This window comes from Budorcas taxicolor, chromosome 15, assembly GCF_023091745.1.
Source record: "Budorcas taxicolor isolate Tak-1 chromosome 15, Takin1.1, whole genome shotgun sequence".
In the NCBI taxonomy this organism is placed as follows: Eukaryota; Metazoa; Chordata; class Mammalia; order Artiodactyla; family Bovidae; genus Budorcas; species Budorcas taxicolor.
Genome location: NC_068924.1, coordinates 6,294,483 through 6,314,586, shown reverse-complemented (window position 1 = coordinate 6,314,586; position 20,104 = coordinate 6,294,483). Strand labels below are relative to the sequence as shown.

Below are 20,104 nucleotides of genomic sequence, written 5' to 3'. Positions count from 1 at the left end.
TAGAAGTACTGTCCCACACCCTGCACAGGCTCTAACTCCTCCATTACCAGCCATACCCCCTTTCCAATGTGGTAGAGGCCAGTATACCATGAGGAAAGACATGACTTGCATCCACATCTAATCCAGCCCTCCCTCCAAATACACTGGGCGCACAAAGTCTGCATGGGGACACACCCACATAAGAACACCCCTTCAAGACTGTAATAGGTAACCATTTCACCTAAAGTCAGAAACACAGAAAGGTAAGTAAAATAAAAGGGCAGAGAAACCTGCAACCTAAGATAGTCTACCCAGTGAGATTATCATTTAGAATAGAAGATGAGATAAAGAACTCCTCCGACAAGCAAAAACTAAAAGAATTCAGCAATAATAAACCTACCCTAAAAGAAATGTTGATGGGTCTTCTCAAAATGAAAAAGAAGAATCTATAGGAAAGGGAAAACTCCAATAGGAAAGCCATATATAGTGGGGATTGAAGATCACTTAAATAAGCTAGCACATAGATTAAAAGACAAAAGTTGTAAAGCAACTCTAACTACAATAAATAGTTATGGGATAAACATGAAGATGTAAAAAATTACATCAGAAACACAAAATGTGGGGGAGAGTAGTAAAAAATGTAGATCTCTTAGAATGTGTTTGAACTTAAATGGCTATGAGTTTAAAGCAAGTACACATAATTAAGGTTTAACATATATGAACACCATGGTAACCACAAATAGATACACAACAAGCAAAAAGCAAGGAACTCAAACATACTACAAAAGAAAATCATCAAACTAGGAAAAGAGAGAGACCAACTGGAAAACAAGTAATAAATTAATAATAAGTATATACCTATTAATAAATTACTTTACATATCAATGGATTAATGCTTCAATCAAAAGACACAGCTAGCTTATTGGATTTTTTAAAAGACCCTTCGATATGCTGGCCTGCAAGAGAGTCATTTAAGGCAAAAGATACAACTGAAAGTGAGGAGACAGAAAAGGATATTTTATGCAAATGGAGATGACAACAAAACAAAGGCTTAATGAAAGACAAAAAGGGTACCATATAATGATAAAAAGAGATCAGTACAAGAAGAGGATATATACTGTTTAACATATACATACCCAATACAGTAGCACCTAACTGTATAAACACTAACAAACATAAAAGGAGAAATTGACAATAGGGCAATAATTACAGCAGACTTTAACACCCCACTGATATCAATGAACAGATCATCCAGAAAGAATATCGATAAGGCAACTGTGGTAAAGTAATTCTTTGCCACCCCATGAACTGCAGCATGCCAGGCTTTCCTGTCCTTCACTATCTCCTGCTGCTGCTGCTGCTGCTGCTGCTGCTAAGTCGCTTCAGTCGTGTCCGACTCTGTGCGACCCCATAGATGGCAGCCCACCAGGCTCCCCCGTCCCTGGGATTCTCTAGGCAAGAACACTGGAATGGGTTGCCATTTCCTTCTCCAGTGCATGAAAGTGAAAAGTGAAAGTGAAGTCGCTCAGTCGTGTCCGACTCTTAGCGACCCCATGGACTGTAGCCCACCAGACTCCTCCATCCATGGGATTTTCCAGGCAAGAGTACTGGAGTGGGGTGCCAATGCCTTCTCCACTATCTCCTGGAGTTTGCTCAAATTCATGTCTATTGAGTCAGTGATACTATCTAACCATCTCATCCTCTGCCACCCTCTTCTTCTATTGCCTTCTCCTTTCCCAGCATCAGGGTCTTTTCCAATGAGTTGGCTCTTTGCATCAGGTGGTCACAGTATTGGAGCTTCAGCATCAGTCCTTCCAATGAATATTCCAGGTTGATTTCCTTTAGGATTGACTGGTTTGGTCTCTTTGCAGTCTAAGGGGCTTATCTAATGGCTTAGACTGTCCAGAACCCACCTGCAATGCAGGAGATCTGGGTTTGATCCCTGGGTAAGAAAGATCTCCTGGTTAAGGGAATGACTACCATCTGGTCACAAAGAGTCAGACATGACTGAATAACTAACATATATCACATACTAGGTCTCAAAACAAGACTCAACAAATTTAAGAGGATAGAAATTATATCAAGCTTTTTTTTTTTGCCAACCTCAAGGGTATGAAACTAGAAATCAACTACAGAAAGAAAAACAGAAAAGAATAAATATGTGGAGACTACACAACATGCTACTGAAAGAAAAGGGGGGGTAACGAATAAATCAAAGAGTAAATCAAAAAACACCTCAAAACAAATGAAATGGGAAGCAAAACTTTCCAATTTATGTGATACAGCAAAAGCAGTTCTAAGAGGGAAGTTCCTAGCAATACAGTCCTTCCTCAAGAAATAAGAAAAATCTCAAAACAACCTAACCTATCACCTAAAAGAATTAGAAAAGGAACAAACAAAACCCAAAGTTAGCAGAAGGAAGGAAATAATGATATCACATACATGTGGAATCTGAAAAATAATAGGAATGAATCTATTGATATATACAAAACAGAAACCAACTCACAGGCATTGGTTATGGTTAAACAAATTTAAGGTTATCAAAGGGGAAAGGAGGGATAAATTAGGAATATAGGATTAACAAATGCAAACCACTTATATATAAAATAAGCAAAAACGATTTATTGCATAGCATAAGGAACTATAGTTAATATCTGTAATAATCTATAATACATATAATCTGAAATATATATATAACAATCACTTTCGGTTCAGTTCAGTTCAGTCGCTCAGTCGTGTCCGACTCTTTGCAACCCCATGAATCGCAGCATCCCGGGCCTCACTGTCCATCACCAACTCCCGGAGTTCACTCAGACTCACGTCCATCAAGTCAGTGATGCCATCCAGCTATCTCATCCTCTGTCGTCCCCTTCTCCTCCTGCCCCCAATCCCTCCCAGCATCAGAGTCTTTTCCAATGAGTCAACACTTCGCATGAGGTGGCCAAAGTACTGGAGTTTCAGCTTCAGCATCATTCCCTCCAAAGAAATTCCAGGGCTGATCTCCTTCAGAATGGACTGGTTGGATCTCCTTGCAGTCCGAGGGACTCTCAAGAGTCTTCTCCAACACCACGGTTCAAAAGCATAATTCTTTGGCGCTCAGCTTTCTTCACAGTCCAACTCTCACATCCATACATGACCACTGGAAAAACCATAGCCTTGACTAGACGGACCTTTGTTGGCAAAGTAATATCTCTGTTTTTCAATATGCTATCTAGGTTGGTCATAACTTTTCTTCCAAGGAGTAAGCGTCTTTTAATTTCATGGCTGCAATCACCATCTGCAGTGATTTTGAAGCCCAAAAAAGTAAAGTCACCCACTGTTTCCACTGTTTCCCCATCTATTTCCCATGAAGTGATGGGACCAGATGCCATGATCTTCATTTTCTGAATGTTGAGCTTCAAGCCAACTTTTTCACTTTACTGTACATATAATACAATATTGTAAATCAACTGTGCTTCAATTTTTTAAAAAGTCATTTCCTAGGAGAGAAAAAAACAGTAGGAAAAAATTAATGAAATCAAGAGCTAGTTTTTTGAAAAATAAACAGGCTCACCAAGAAGAAAAGAGAGAGGATCCAAATAAAATAAGAAAATAAAGAGGATAAATAACAACCAATACTACAGAGATACAAAAAAAAATCATAAGAGAATACTTTGAACAGTTTATATGCCAACAGATTGGACAGCCTGCAAGAAGTGGACAAATTTCTTGAAACATACAGCTGCCAAGACCATCGAGAAGAAATAGACAATTTGAACAGAAGACCATTCACTAGAAGTGAAGTTGAATTTTAAAAAAAGAAAAATGCCCAGCAAACAAAATTCCAGAACAGGACAGCTTCGTGAGGCAATTCTACTAAATGTGTAAAGAAGAATTAAAACCTGTCCTAATCAAACTATTCCATAAACTTGAAGAGTTTATTAGAACACTCTCAAATTCATCCTACAAGACAGCCCTTACCCTGATACCAAAACGAGGCAAAGACACTACAAAAAAAAAAAGAAAAAATTATAGGCCAATATTTTTGATGAATACAGATACAAAAATCATCAACAAAATATTAGCAAACCAAACCCAACAATATATAAAAAGAATCATACATCATGATCAAGTTGAATTTATTCCAAGGTCAGAAGGATGGTTTGAGGTATATAAATCAATCAATTTGATACACCATATTAACAAAAGGAAAGATAAAAATTATGTGATTGTCTCAATTGATAAGAGAGAAAACACTTGACAAAATTCAGTGTCTATTTATGATTAAAAAAAACCCTCATCAAAGTGTGTATAGAATGAACATATCTCAGCATAATGAAGGCCATTTATGACAAATCCAATAGCCCACATCATATTCAATTGTGAAAAAATTTTAAATTTTTCCTTTAAAATCAAGGACAAGACAAGAATGTCCACTTTCACTGCTTCTATTTAACATAGTGTTGGAATTCCTAACCACAGAAACAGTAATAAAAGGAATCCAAATTAGAAGATGAAGAGGTAAAACTCGCTCTGCAGATGATATAACACTCTATATAGAGAACTCCTGTCATCTCCACCCAAGAACTATTAATATTAGAAACTAATGAATTTAGCAAGGTTGTGGGATATAAGAATAATATGCAGAAATCTGTTGTTTTTTATACACTAATAATGAAATATCAGAAATAGAAAGTAAACAATCCTGTTTAAAATCACATCAAACAATAAAATACATAGGAGTAAACTTAGCCAAGAAAGTGAAAGGCCTGTACTCTGAAAACTGTAAAACCTGATGAAGGAAATTGAAGATGATTCAAAGAAATGTAAAGATATTCCATGCTATTGAATTGGAGGGAGTAATATCATTAAAATGGACATACTACCCGAAGCAATCTACAGATTTAATTCAATCTATCAAAATACCTATGACATTTTTTCACAGATCTAACACAAATAATACTAGAATTTATATGGAATCACAAAACATCCAGAAATTACAAAAAAAATCCTGAGAATAAAGAACAAAGCTGGAGATATAAACCTCTCAGACTTCTGACTGTACTACAAAGCCGCAGTAATCAAAACAGTAGTGTTATTGGCACAACAGACACATTGACTAATGAAGCTGTATAGAGAACCCAGTAATAAACCCACACACTTACAGTCAATTAACCTATGACAAAGGTGACAAGAATACACAATAGAGAAAAGACAAGTAGTTCAAGGAAAACTGGACAGCTACATGTAACAGAATGAAGTTAGAACATTCTCTAACACAGTGTACAAAAGTAAAAACTCAAATGGATTAAGGATATAAACATAATACCAGAAACTGCTACTCCTAGAAGAAAACATAAGCATAACACGCTTTGACATAAATCATAGCAATTTTTGTTTTTTGGATCTGTCTTTTGAATCAATGGAAATAAGAGCAAAAATAAACCAATATTATCTAATTAAATGCAAAAGCTTTTGCACAATAAAGGAAACCATCAACAAAAAGCTAACTTTTTTAAAACTGGATAAAATATTTGCAAATGAAAAAACTGCAAAGGGGCTAATAGCCAAAATACATAAACAGCTCAGTTTAATGTTTAGAAATTGCATCCCAGTTTTCCAGATGGTTGGTTTAAGATGTGTTATGTATATGATGGAATATTACTCAGCCATAAAGAAGAATAAAATTCTACCATTTGCAGCAACATGGATGGACCTAGAGAATACAGTGCTTAGTGAAATAAGTCAAACAAAAGCAGGTATTGTATGATATCACTTATATGTGGAATCTAAAAATACATATAAATGTATGTGCAAAACAGACATACTATATATAGAAAGAAACTTGTGGTTGCCAGAGACAGGGGGAAGGACAAATTAGAGATTTGATATTAACAGATACAAACTACTATATATAAAATAGATAAATGGAACTTCCCTGGTATTCCAGTGGTTCAGTTCAGTTCAGTCGCTCAGTCGTGTCCGACTCTTTGCGACCCCATGAATCACAGCACACCAGGCCTCCCTATCCATCATCAACTCCCGGAGTTCACTCAGACTCACGTCCATCGAGTCAGTGATGCCATCCAGCCATCTCATCCTCTGTCGTCCCCTTCTCCTCCTGCCCCCAATCCCTCCCAGCATCAGAGTCTTTTCCAATGAGTCAACTCTTTGCATGAGGTGGCCAAAGTACTGGAGTTTCAGCTTTAGCATCATTCCTTCCAAAGAAATCCCAGGACTGAGCTCCTTCAGAATGGACTGGTTGGATCTCCTTACAGTCCAAGGGACTCTCAAGAGTCTTCTCCAACACCACAGTTCAAAAGCATCAATTCTTCAGTGCTCAGCTTTCTTCACAGTCCAACTCTCAGATCCATACATGACCACAGGAAAAACCACAGCCTTGACTAGATGGACCTTAGTCAGCAAAGTAATGTCTCTGCTTTTGAATATGCTGTCTAGGTTGGTCATAACTTTTCTTCCAAGGAGTAAGCATCTTTTAATTTCATGGCTGCAGTCACCATCTGCAGTGATTTTGGAGCCCAGAAAAATAAAGTCACCCACTGTTTCCACTGTTTCCCCATCTATTTGCCATGAAGTGATGGGACCAGATGCCATGATCTTCGTTTTCTGAATGTTAAACTTTAAGCCAACTCTTTCACTCTCCACTTTCACTCTCCACTCTTTCACTTTCATCAAGAGGCTTTTTAGTTCCTCTTCACTTTCTGCCATAAGAGTGGTGTCATCTGCATATCTGAGGTTATTGATATTTCTCCCGGCAATCTTGATTCCAGCTTGTGTTTCTTCCAGGCCAGCGTTTCTCATGATGTACTCTGCATATGTTAAATAAGCAGGGTTAGGACTCCCTTAAACTGCAGGGGGCGCAGGTTCCATCCCTGGTGAGGGAACTAAGAACCTGCATGCTGTGTAATCAAAAAAATAATAACAAAATAAAATAGATAGCAACAAGAAGATACTGTATAGTATCGAAAACTATGCCCATTATCTTACAGTAACCTATAATTGAGTATAACCTGCAAAAATACTGAATCAGGTGCTGTATACATGAATTTAACATAAAAATGTAAATCATCAAAGAATAAATTAAAGAATAAGAATAATGTGTTAAGTTTCATATAGAATAAAGTGTCTCGATATAAAAATAATTGGAGTATGGATAGGATAGTGCAGGAAAATCAACAGATATTCAAGCAATGAGTTTAAAAGGACTTATGTTAAAAGAGTGGTAGTGAAATACAAAAGAAAGACAGAAGAAAAATATTTCGTGGAAAGACTATATTATAGCTCTGGTGTATGGTGGGATAAAGAAAATGAAAAAGTATAGAAATCAAAAGAGGGTGAAATTTTGAATCTTGATCATTGAGGGAATTTCCTGACTTTAAAAATTATAAAGAATGTAATAAAAGTGTATAGGTTTAACAAGATATTATTAAACTTCATTTGAGCTTTCTGAATTTAGAGAGTAAATATCCAAGTAGAAATGTATAAAAACAGTTGAACCTAAGATGAAACAAGAGCTCAAGGCTATAGAAATAAATTTTAAAGTCATGATCGTATATGTTATTGCTCAGTTTTTATGTGTAGTTATGCCTACCCCACCAAACTGTAATATTGTAGAGAACAGTAGCTTAATCTCACTCATGCAGATATTCCCTATGATGCTCAGTTCAGTGCTGCACATGTTGGAAGTATTCAACAAATACTTTAAACAGAGAAACATCACACATCACTGGCATTATGAAAACTCAAAGGATATAAACATGACCTGAAGCTTAATAAATAAGGAAGATATTTATCAGAGACATTGAGAGGGAGCTCTGGAAAGATGGAACAAATAGGAAAAGGAACGAAGGTATAAGAGGACATGCTGTATTAAGAGAACTGAAAGAGGTGGTTCATTTTGTTCATTTTAATTTTTATTTTATATTGGAGCATAGTTGATTAACAGTGTTGTGTTAGTTTCAGGTATATTGCAAGGTGATTCAGTTATGTATATATACATGTATCTATTTTTCAAATTCTTTCCCCATTTAGGTTATTACAGAGTATTAAGCAGTGTTCCGTGTGCTATACAGTAGATTTTTGTTGGTTATCTATTTTAAATACAGCAGTGTGTACGTGTCAATCCCAAACTCCCAATCTATCTCTTCCCTTCTGGTAACTATAAGTCTGTAGGTAATTTATTTTGACTAGTGTGTACGCTGAGAAATTGTACACAGATTGTTTAGAAAGGAAGCCATGAATTAAGTCATGAAGAGCTTTGTTAAGGAATTTGTCCTAAAAGCAGTTACTGAGAGATTTTAAGCAAGCATGTAAGATTTATATTTTAGGAATATTGTCAGGATGAGGAAGAATATAGTAAGACTAAAGGCTTAAAAATCAGACAAAATGGTAGTTTAGTTAATGAAAACAATGACTTATGAAGACCTACTTAGTAGGTAGAATCAACATGATTTGGTAACTTTTTAAGAACCAAAAGGTGAATGGGAGGAATCAAGAATGACTGTGGAGAATGGATTTGGTTAGTTAATGGATAGTGAAACGATTTATCAAAATGACTGTTCAGGACAAAGAGGTTTAAGGGAGAGAGTAACTGGAAGGATGATGATAAACTGTGAGTTTGAGACACTTATGAGCTATTCTGGAGTCAATTTCTCACTGGTAAAATGTCTGGGCCATGAATATAGGTATGATAGTTGTCAGTGAATGGATAAGTTAAAGCCATAGTTCAGTCCCTGGTGGCTCAGACAGTAAAGAATCTGCCTGCAATGCAAGATACCCAGGTTCAATCCATGGGTTGGGAAAGTCCCCTGGAGAAGGGAATGGCAACCCACTCCGGTATTCTTGCCTGGAGAATTCCATGGACAGATGGGCCTGGTGGGCTATAGTGCATGGGGTCACAAAGAGTCAGACACAACTGAGTGACTAACACTTTAGTACCCACCAGTGGTGGTCTTGGTTCAGCTGAACACTCAAACTCATGACTGCAGTAGACCAGGTTTGACCTCAATTGGAAGACATAAAACACTGCATGCCAGCATGCAACATTGTTCAGTAGGCGGAATCCTCATGGCATGCCACGAAATAGTTAAAGGGCTCATCTTTGCTATGCTACTCTTCCCACAAGTGACATCACAATGCACAGACAATCACCCTGGGTTAGAAATCCTCTGTTCTAAACAAGAGCCAACATTTCTTGTAATGACTATATGAATAGCTTCCATGCAAGCGATATGTTCAATTATAAGAATTACCACATTTGGGGAAACCCAAAACTATAGCGTCCTACCAGTCCTTCCTATAAGTCCTTCCTATGACTTATTCACAGTCCTGTCAGTACAGACAGTTTATCCATGAAGGGTCATTTTTTACATCTGTGTCCCTGAAACACAGTCCTAGTTCTACTAATAATCCAGGGAACCAAGTTAGAGAGTTAACCCAGAGTTGAATTGGTCCACAGAGGATGGATTAAGCCTTCACTTACATACAGATACAGATAAGATCACACAGACAATATGAATAAGATTACACAGAAAATACAGATAGACAAGCAGAGGATTGCATGACTCTTAAAAATTCTAGCATATCCAAGCAAAGAAAGAAGAGCTCAAGAAAGAGCCTGAGGAGGAACAACCAGAGAAGTTGTAAAATATCCAGGAACATATGATAATAAGAAATCCAAGGGAATTACAGTCAAGAAAGATAGTGGTCAAGAAGTGTCTCTTTTTGCAGTTAGGTCAATTAGTTAATCACTAGCAAAAGCAAGAGACAGAAGCCAGACAGCAGTAGATTAAGGAACAAATGGAAGCTGAGGCAGTGAACACAGTGTAATTTTAGAGTACTCACTGGAAATTTTGTCTCAAAAAGGAAGATGACAGACAATTAGAGGGGGTTTAGGGTCCAGGGAAATTTAGAGGAGTAAAAACTTTCAAGTAATTTAGTATAGGAGTAATGTGCATTTTTATATACAGGTTTTCTGCTCTATTAGATTTATTTTTCTGTGTATTATTATCCTGATAACATCAACTATTTTCAATAAAAAGACTTTTGCACAATGAATAAAAGGATAGACATTTTTGTTCAACAGTGTACACTTTCTTAAAGTCTTAGAAGAGATAACACATCAGACAACTTTGATTTCACTGTAGCAAACACACATGTAGTTGTTATACCAAATTTGTGCTAGGACCATTGTACCAATTTTCTTTTACAAGAAATTATTTCCATTCTAAACTAGAATACATAGTTTTCAGTTATTGTTGTAATATACTATTATTACTATGACTTCATGATGTCTATATCTCTATATACACATACATAAATTTTATGTATTTGGAATACAAATGTATACAATTTATAGAGAGAACACCCTTGTTTACTTATTATAAAGTTAAGCTGCTCTCCACAGATAACTGACAGTATTAAAATAATGTATGTGAAAATGCTTAATAAACTGTAAAAATGCTGTACTACAAATGTGAAAGCTTGGAATATTAAAGATCAGGTGTTAAGTTCATAGAAATATTTATATGTACTATGATTAAAAATGTAATTAGGCTACAAATACTTATATGTGGTTATCACATTAAAAATACATTTTCTGTACAATATAAACCTAAAATGTGTTAAGGAATAAAGTAATACCAAGGAGGGGCCTTCCAAAGAAGGGGAGATATATCTGTACTCACAAATGATTGTTCTAATGTAGAAAATATTAGTGGTAGATAAAAATAACTTAAGATGCTGTAATGTGATAATCTAAAGGAGAGAAGAATTGTATTAAAAATGGAAGGCATTCAGTGCTTAAGCCTCAGGAAAAATGAGAGTTATGTCCATATGAAAATAAAAACTACTTCAAGAAATAATGAGATATAAGAAATGACTAATAAAAATAAAAGCCTTCCATCACAACCAAATCCTTATCACAAAGATAATATACTTGACCCTTTTGGGAGATGTACACATAGAACAAAAGAAACTACATTTTCCCCATATTTTTATACTTTAAAATAATGTTGTTAAGTATCTATCTCCAATATCCATGTATTTGTGGTGAGACAGTTGATCCTGAACCACAGGCTACCTACCCTGAGAAATCTGACCAAAGCTGAGCATTGATCTGTTTGACCTCTATTTGCCCTTTGTATCATCACTTTCAACCAGATTTTCTAGCCCATATTCATTATCTGTATGACTATCAGACTTCTGAGAGGTGAAAGTACTGTTAAAGGTCAAGGAATGAGAAAAGGGGAACCTGAATAAGTAACCTATGTACATTTCTCAACTCATGAGAGGACACTGGTTGATCAGAAGGACATAATGCATGGAACCTCAGAACAAAGCATAGTATGAATTGAAGACATAGAGGAAGCCCAATAAAGCGAAAAACCATCTTAATAAGGCTGTCTCTCTACTTCCTGTTCAAATGCTTTTCCACCTGTGCAGATCCATTCCTGCCTGTTCAGCTACCTCCACACTTGATCCCCACTTACCTAATAAGCTATCTCCTTTCAGAGCCCCATTGCTATCCCACCATTCCCAAAATCTTCCTAGCTATCCAACCGTTTCTCCCACCCGCCAGCCTATCCATCCATCTGTCCCCTCTGCTCTTCCAAAGAACTTACCAGCCCTGTTACCATCCTACCCAATCAAGTATCTTCCTCGGCCACCAGCCTCAGTTACTTCCAGCTTTCCTGGCAGTTTCCCTCATCTACCAACCCCAATTCCTTCTGGCCCACCTGACCATTTACCCCACCCACCCCGAGGTTCACCAGTAATTCCTGATTCAGACTCACAGAGCAAGTTGTTTTACAACACTTTCAGACCCGAACATTCTCTTCCAGCACAGCATTCAACCCCAACTACTCTAATGCCTGCCCTTGTCCGTCGTTCCCTTCCAGCTCGACTGACTGTTCCTCCAACCCCTTTGGAAGGTTTTCCTGTTTTGAAGCCTTCCTGTTTAGCCAGTCATCCCCCTCATCAACCAGTCCCCGCTCTTTCTGCTATCACTCCTTTACCTGAACATCCTACTCAGTTAGATCCTTTTCCATCAGTCCAGCAATCTGTCCCACAAACCACAGCATTGTCAAATCTTCCCCAGGCCTTCGTAGGTCATGCACCCGTGTCAGTTCTGTCCAATCCACCTCCCTGTAATTCTCCATCCTCCTCTTTGTCTTCACCTTCTAATTCCATATCCTCTTCTTCATCCTCTCTACAGCTTTCTTCCTCTTCATCTGTTCTTTCCTCCTCTCCTTCACCTTCCCCTACTACCTCTCCATTCTTACCTCTTTTATCTGTCCCTCTTTTTTCCTCTCCTTTGTATTCATCTCCCTCTCCATATTTGCCTTCAGCAAATTTAGATTTCCCCTCTCCTATTCCTTCTGTTTCTTCTTTTATGATTTCTTCTTCCTTTCCCCCCATGCTTCACTCTTCCTGTCTTTCTGCCTCCCCATCTCCTTTTATTCCTATACATTCCTTCAATCCTCCTCACTGGGGGAAGAAAGTAGAGAAGAGAAGAGAAGCAAGTGGAGTAGAGAAGAAAGAAATAGAGAAGAAAAAATTGAGAGACGACAACTTAAAAGGTAAATAAATTTAGTTTATTAGATATTTTTGTAGATCTAGCAATACTTCATTTGGGAAGTGTGACTGAAAGGGAAGGAATATGTAAGAGTAAGAAACCTAAAAGGATTAGAGAAACATAATCTCAGTGTTCAGGAACTTAGATACCTTTTTGCTCTCCTTGATCTCTCTGTGGTTACAAAAGGATAGTCAGAAATCTAGTAATCATTGACTTTGACTATTCCAATCTGTCCAAATAAAGATATATATGGGTATTGGAGATAGATATGTGTCACATGTGGCCACAAGTCACTTTTCAAAGTATTTTAATCCTCATTGAATTGAGGATAATTCAAGTAAATTGGGGATAAATACCCTTGGGATTCATACTGCCAGCCCTAATGCAATAGCAGTCAGCCTTTGATATACTTTCATCTCTCACCCACCCCCAAAATATCTTCCTTTGTTTTTTTTTTTATTTTCACTTTGTTCATATACTTAAGTGTAACATGCTGTAAGTTTCCAGAAGATGCAAAATTCTGAAAGAGGATGATATCATCCACTGATAATTTGGAGGTGGCACTTTAACACACTAAAAATAGACTCTGCATTAAAGGTGCCCCCTCTGTGCCATGAAAACCATGCTTATATTTGTGGTACAACTGAGAACAATATGTTAATATCTTCCAAACCTAGTAAAGTTAGATGGAATCCAAGCTTCCAAACGTATTAAAGTTAGATGGAAATTCCAGTCTACCCTGACAAGAATTCTTCATATTTTCTAACTGCTGGAATCTTCAACCAACTTTATTAGGGTTATAGGGATACCACCATCTATGATATCAGCTCAGAACTAAGGGTAGTGCAGCATGTTATTATCCAGATAGGGATCTCTTAAAGAACTGAGGACTGACTCTGTACATCTATAGTAATTACTTCAATATCTATCCCAAACAGTAGAGGAATAGGATTTAATAAATAAAGCCATGAAAAATTGGGCATTCCTACTTGAAGATGGAATGCTTTATTGACACTATAATCCCATATCCATTTTTATTCTACTATTGATTCCTTTAAATTCCCATTCTAATATATCTATATATTTCTCCAATATCCTTATATATGATTATCTGGACACACACAAACACATATTACATGAATATGTCATTTGCATGTTAACTTTATTTAAGTATACTAAACATTTTTTATGTGTGGTTCACAGAGCTATAGATAATGACTTGCCTTCATCACTGTCAAAAAATGATCATAAGCATCAGAAATATCTCATATCCAAAATCAATTGTGGTCAAGAAATGGAAAACAGCAAGGCAAACTTGACTACTAACAAAGATGCATTCCAGCTTAAACTGGAGGAAACGCAGAAACTCCTAGAAGATCAGCATCTAAGCAGTTTGCAAGTATGAAACTCTAAATACATTATTAATATTCTAATATCTAGCAATAATTCTGTCCCGTTTTTGCATTGTTATCCACTAAAGAAATATATAACACTAGCCAAGGGTATGTTTGGAGGAATCAGCACAGATTCATTACAGATACTAATGAGAGAAGGTTTTAGCATTTTTAGCTTTTTGCTCCAGTTTTCTCTCTGCTGCTATTCTTCTTTTTCCATGTCTCATACATAGAAAAATATGCTTTATGAACATTATTTTTTGAAAAATATGAAAGTTATTTGAAAGTAGAATATATCTTATGTATCGTTATAGATTGGATTATAAAAAACAAATTGAAAATTATAATACATGTGGATATTAAGTTCTTATAAACAAACGGCATAATTAGCTAGAAATGGTGTTTCTCTTCTCTCTAGTATGGTGTTTACTTTGGTTTTTCCTACAAATGAGTATGGATTTCATACTAAACTTCCTGAAATGTTCATGCACTTTATTTTTAATGAGTACTTGCACACATTTATAAGATTCTTAATATGCTAATATCAAGATTAAATTTGTAACCTTGGCCTAGTTTATCCAGTAACTGAGCAATTGTGGCAAGGCTAGAAAAGCAAAGCAGGAGACTTTGTCTGGCTATAAAGAAGTGCCATCCTGCCACACACAACTATAATTCTGAATAAAATATATGAAACAGTTGTTTTTATTTTTTATTTTTTTTATTTTTTTAATTTTAAAATCTTTAATTCTTACATGTGTTCCCAAACATGAACCCCTCTTCCACCTCCCTCCCCATAACATCTCTGTGGGTCATCGAAACAGTTGTTTTTAAACTGTGCAGAAGAGGTAGTATAAGAGATGGTCTTGAATAAAGGGAAACAAATGAGGTAAGCTCTATGATCACATAGGCTTTTTACCTGGACATATCCTCCTGACAGGCCTCGGAAAAAATCCATAGGTATTTTAACTGCCTGTCAAAAAAAGAAACACTCTTTTAAAGAAGACTGAAATTTAGACATACAGCATAATGTTCATAATGTCCAACACTCAGAACTCAGTAGGTATGAAAAAGCAGAAAGCTATATGACCCATAACCAGGAAAAAAATAGTCAATATAATCATAAATGATAGAGATAATAGGCAAGAGTTTAAAGTAACTTTTACAAATATTTTCAAAGAATTAAAGAAAAGTGAACATAATGAGAATGAAATTTTGGGAGGAACCAAATAGAACTTCTAGATCTGAAAAACATATTACCTGAAATTAAAATTATATTAATTGGACTTATCAATGAAGGCACTATAGACAAAAGAATCAGTGGACAGAAATCATCCAGTTTGAAGCATTGGGAGAAAAAAGTCAGAAAAAATATATTTAACAAAAATTAGTGACATGAAGGACAATATCTAAATCTAACATACATTTAATTAATCTCACAAAGAGGAGAGGGAACATTTAAAGAAACAGTGGCTGGGAATGTTCAAGTTTGATGAAACTGCAAATCCACAAATTAAAGAAGCTCAACAAACTCCAAGATAAGTAAGTATACACTCATATGTATGTGCCCACAACCCATCACAAAAAAACCTTATCAAAATTAAATTAAGCTAAAGGGAGTAAAAGATGTATTACATGCAAGTCAACAAAGGTAAGATGAACCACACTAATTTCAGGCCAGAAGACAGTGAAACATTTTCAAAGTTCTAACAAGGAAAAAAAAAAACTACCAACCTATAATCTATATTTAACTAAAATGTCCTTCTAAAATGAAAGCCAAATAGGCATTTTCAAATGAGCAACAGCTGAACACAACTGTACTACACCAGTATCTGCAATAAGAGACCCTCTGGAAAGTCTTTCAGGCAGAAGGAAAATGATAACAAATGAAAACTCAGATCTATATAGTAACAAAAAACAGAGTAGTAGTTGTCAGTGGTGGGTAGGTATTTACTGAAAAGAAGCATGAGAGAACTTTCAACAGATGGAAAGTTCTTAAATGTTTCAGTGTGATGGTTATGGGTAAATAATTTGTCAAAACCTATCAAACTATACATTTAAAATATGATAATTTAGGGATTCCCTGGTGGTCCAGTGGTAGAGACTTCACCTTCCTATGAAGGAGTATAGGTTCAATCCCTAATGAGGAAGCTAAGATACCACATGCCTCATGGCCAAAAAACTAAAATATAAAACAATATTGTAAAATTCAGTAAATAGTTTTTTTTAAATAGTCCACATCAAAAAAATATGACATGCAAATATGTAAATATATTAGGTAACACTATTATTTATTTCTCTTAACATAATTTAAGTTGTAACTATGTCATTGGAAATATTTTTGAAAGAATCTATATTCATATTACTTGTGTTTTGTTTTTTAAAGTTTGTATACATCATGTGTGTATTTTTGGTTTGAAATAAGGTACTATTGTAATTTTTCTTGGCATTTTGTACATAAATTTTTTGAAGAAATGGTAACTTCTCAAAGATGTGAATAAATACATTTTATATTTAAAAATAATAAATTATTTGATTATTACTAGTTTCACTCCATTCAGTTCAGTTCAGTCGCTCAGTCGTGTCCAACTCTTTGCAACCCCATGGACCGCAGCATGCCAGGCCTCCCTGTCCATTACCAACTCCCAAAGTTTACCCAAACTCATGTCCATTGAGTCGGTGATGCCATCTAACCATCTCATCCTCTGTCGTCCCCTTCTCCTCCCACCCTCAAATCTTTCCATGCATCAGGGTCTTTTCAGATGAGTCAGCTCTTCGCATCAGGTAGCCAATGTATTGGAGTTTCATCTTCAACATCAGTCCTTCCAATGAACACCCAGGACTAATCTCCTTTAGGATGGACTGGTTGGATCTCCGTGCAGTCCAAGGGACTCTCAAGAATCTTCTCCAACACCACAGTTCAAACGCATCAATTCTTCTGTGCGCAGCTTTCTTTATAGTCCAACTCTCACATCCATACATAACTACTGGAAAAACCATAGCCTTGCCTAGACGGACTTTTGTTGGCAAAGTAATGTCTCTGCTTTTTAATATCCTGTCTAGGTTGGTCATAACTTTCCTTCCAAGGAGTAAGCATCTTTTAATTTCACAGCTGCAGTCACCATCTGCAGTGATTTTGGAGCCCTCCCAAAAAAGTCAGCTGTTGTTTCCACTGTTTCCCGGTCTATTTCCCATGAAGTGATGGGACTGGATGCCATGATCTTAGTTTTCTGAATGTTAAGCTTTAAGCCAACTTTTATGTTATGGAGTTTTACTCCATAAACATACAATAACAACCAAAAAATGAGTACATTTTACTGTAGATAAGTATATCACAATAGAGTTGATTTAAAAATTAAGAAACAAAGCATGTTAAGTCTAGTACAATTTATATCAGTAACTTACAAGCAAAGCTTGAAGCTGATCACAATGTTTCATTTTTTAGTAATAAGAAAAATTCTGAGAAAAAAAAGTTGATTTAGTGAAAAATTCTGAGTAAAAAAAAGTTTGCTGAACTTTTTAGGTGCTTTGGGAAATGAAGCAACCACAGACCTAGGCAAAGAGAGATGTTAAAGCCACAGACATCATACTTATGTCTAAAAGGACCTTCTAATCCAGATTTCTATATCTCATTAGATGCAATCTCAAAGAAATTCCTGTTAGAGTCATAGAGCTTTTAGGAGCCTCATTATCAATTAAAATCACTCTGTTCCAAAAGTAGACATTGAAGGAGCTGTGCTTTGCTTTGTTCGAGTTAGGTTGAAGGAAGTGACAGGCAGGGAATAAATGCTAGTAATATCAAACTCTTATGAACCATTTGCAAAACATTTACAATAGTATATCAATAAGTATTAACTATACAAACTAAAATATTTTTAATCTGTAACTGATTTCATTGGTTTCTCAGTTTATTTTCAGGGCTAAAAAAATACTAAATTTTTGTTTAACATCAGAATATTTAAATTTTCTAAAATTTGTGTAAAATTTTAAGGCAACTAATTTTCTTTGAGTTCATTTAACTTTTTCAATAGATTAACAAATTAAAGTCTTCTTGAATTTATTTCTACATATGTTATGCAGATTAATGCTTTTTAAATATCTGTGTTATATGTATGAAATTAGAAATAGTTTTAAACATTGACTATACCATCACTGCTGATGGTGACTGCAGCCGCAAATTTAAAAGATGCTTCTCCTTGGAAGCCAGGCTTCAACAATACATGAACCAAGAACTTCCAGATGTTCAAGCTGGATTTAGAAAAGGCAGAGAAACCAGGGATCAAATTGCCATCATCTGTTTGATCATAGAAAAAGCAAGAGAATTCCAGGAAAACATCTACTTCTGCTTCATTGACTATACTAAAGCCTTTGACTGTGTAGATCACAACAAACTGTGGAAAATTCTTAAAGAGATGGGAATACCAGACCACCTTACCTGCTTCCTGAGAAGCCTGTTTGCAGGTCAAGAAGTAACAGTTAGAACCAGACATGGAACAAGGACTGGTTCCAAATTGGGAAAGGAGTATGTCAAGGCTGTATATTGTCACCTTGCTTATTTAACTTCTGTGCAGAGTACATCATTGGAAATGCCAGGCTGGAGGAAGCTGGAATCAAGATTGCTGAGAGAAATATCAATAAAATCAGTTATGCAGATGACACCACCCTTATGGCAGAAAGCAAAGAGGAACTAAAGAGCCTCGTGATGAAGGTGAAAGAGGAGAGTGAAAAAGCTGGCTTAAAATGCAACATTGAAAAAATGAAGATCACGGCATCCAGTCCCATCACTTCATGGCAAATAGATGGGGAAACAATGGAAACAGTGACAGACTTTATTTTCTTGGGCTCCAAAATCACTACAGATGGTGACTGCAGCCACGAAATTGAAAGATGCTTTCTCTTTGGAAGGAAACCTATGACAAACCTAGGGAGCATATTAAAAAGCAGAGACATTATTTTGGCAACTAATGTTCATCTGGTCAAAGCTATGGTTTTGCAATTAGTCACATATGCTTGTGAAAGTTGAACCATAAAGAAGGCTGAATGATGAAGAATTGATGCTTTTAAACTGTGGTGCTGAAGAAGACTCTTGAGAGTTCCTTGGACTGCAAGGAGATCAAACCAGGAAATCCTAAAGGAAATCAATTGTAAATGTTCATTAGAAGGACTGATACTAAAACTAAAGCTCCAATACTTTGGCCTCCTGATGCAAAGAGCCGACTCATTAGAAAAGACCCTGATGCTGGGAAAGATTAAAAGTAGGAGGAGAAGGGGACAACAGAGGACAAGATGGTTGGATGGCATCACTGACTCAATGAACATGAGTTTGAGCAAGCGCCAGGAGATGGCGAAGGACAGAGCAGCCTGGCATGGTGCAGTCCATGGAGTTACAGAGTTGGAACAACTGAGCAACTGAACAACAACAACAACCTTGGAATAGCTATGACAAAGCTACATAATGTATTAAAAAGCAAAGGCATCACTTTGCTGACAAAGGTCCATATAATCAAACCTATGGTTTCTCCAGTAGTCATGTATGATGTGAGATTTGGATTACAAAGAAGGCTGAGCCCCGAAGAAGTGATGCTTTCAAACTGTGGTGCTGGAGAAGATTCTTGAGTCCCTTGGACTGCAAGGAGATCAAACCAGTCAATCCTTAAGGAAATCAACCCAGTATGTTCTTTGGAAGGACTGGTGCTGAAGCTGAAGCTCCAATACTTTGGGCACCTGATGTGAAGAACTGACTCATTAGAAAAGAACCTGATGCTGGGAAAGATTAAAGGCAGAAGGAGAAGGGGACAACAGAGAACAAGATGGTTGGATGGCATTACTGACTCCATGGACATGAGTTCGAGCAAACTCCGGGAGTTGGTGATGGACAGGGAGGCCTGGCATGCTGCGGTTCATGGGGTGGCAAAGAGTTGGACATGACTTAGCGACTGAACAACAACAATACTTTAAAGTGATCATGAAATTTTATTAAAAACTGATAGTTTCCATTCGATTCCATTGAAGTAATGATGAGACTCTTACTGTAAAGAATTCATGGAAATTATTACTGTGCTAAATCTCCAAAAATGAGCCATTAAAATCAATAGTTCTCAGTCCTAAATCCAGATTAGAATTCCCTGGGGAATTTAAAAATAATAATACCACCACCAGT

The 20,104-nt window shown here is 36.3% G+C and overlaps 1 protein-coding gene across 1 annotated transcript in view; it reads left to right on the top strand.

The window, feature by feature from the left end:
* CEP126 (centrosomal protein 126) overlaps positions 1 to 20,104 on the top strand; it is a 112,355-nt gene that overhangs the window by 57,337 nt on the left and 34,914 nt on the right. The window contains exon 5 of the mRNA XM_052653297.1: positions 13,757 to 13,952. Within this exon, the coding sequence (XP_052509257.1) occupies positions 13,757 to 13,952 (196 nt within the window). The remainder of the gene's footprint in view (positions 1 to 13,756; positions 13,953 to 20,104) is intronic.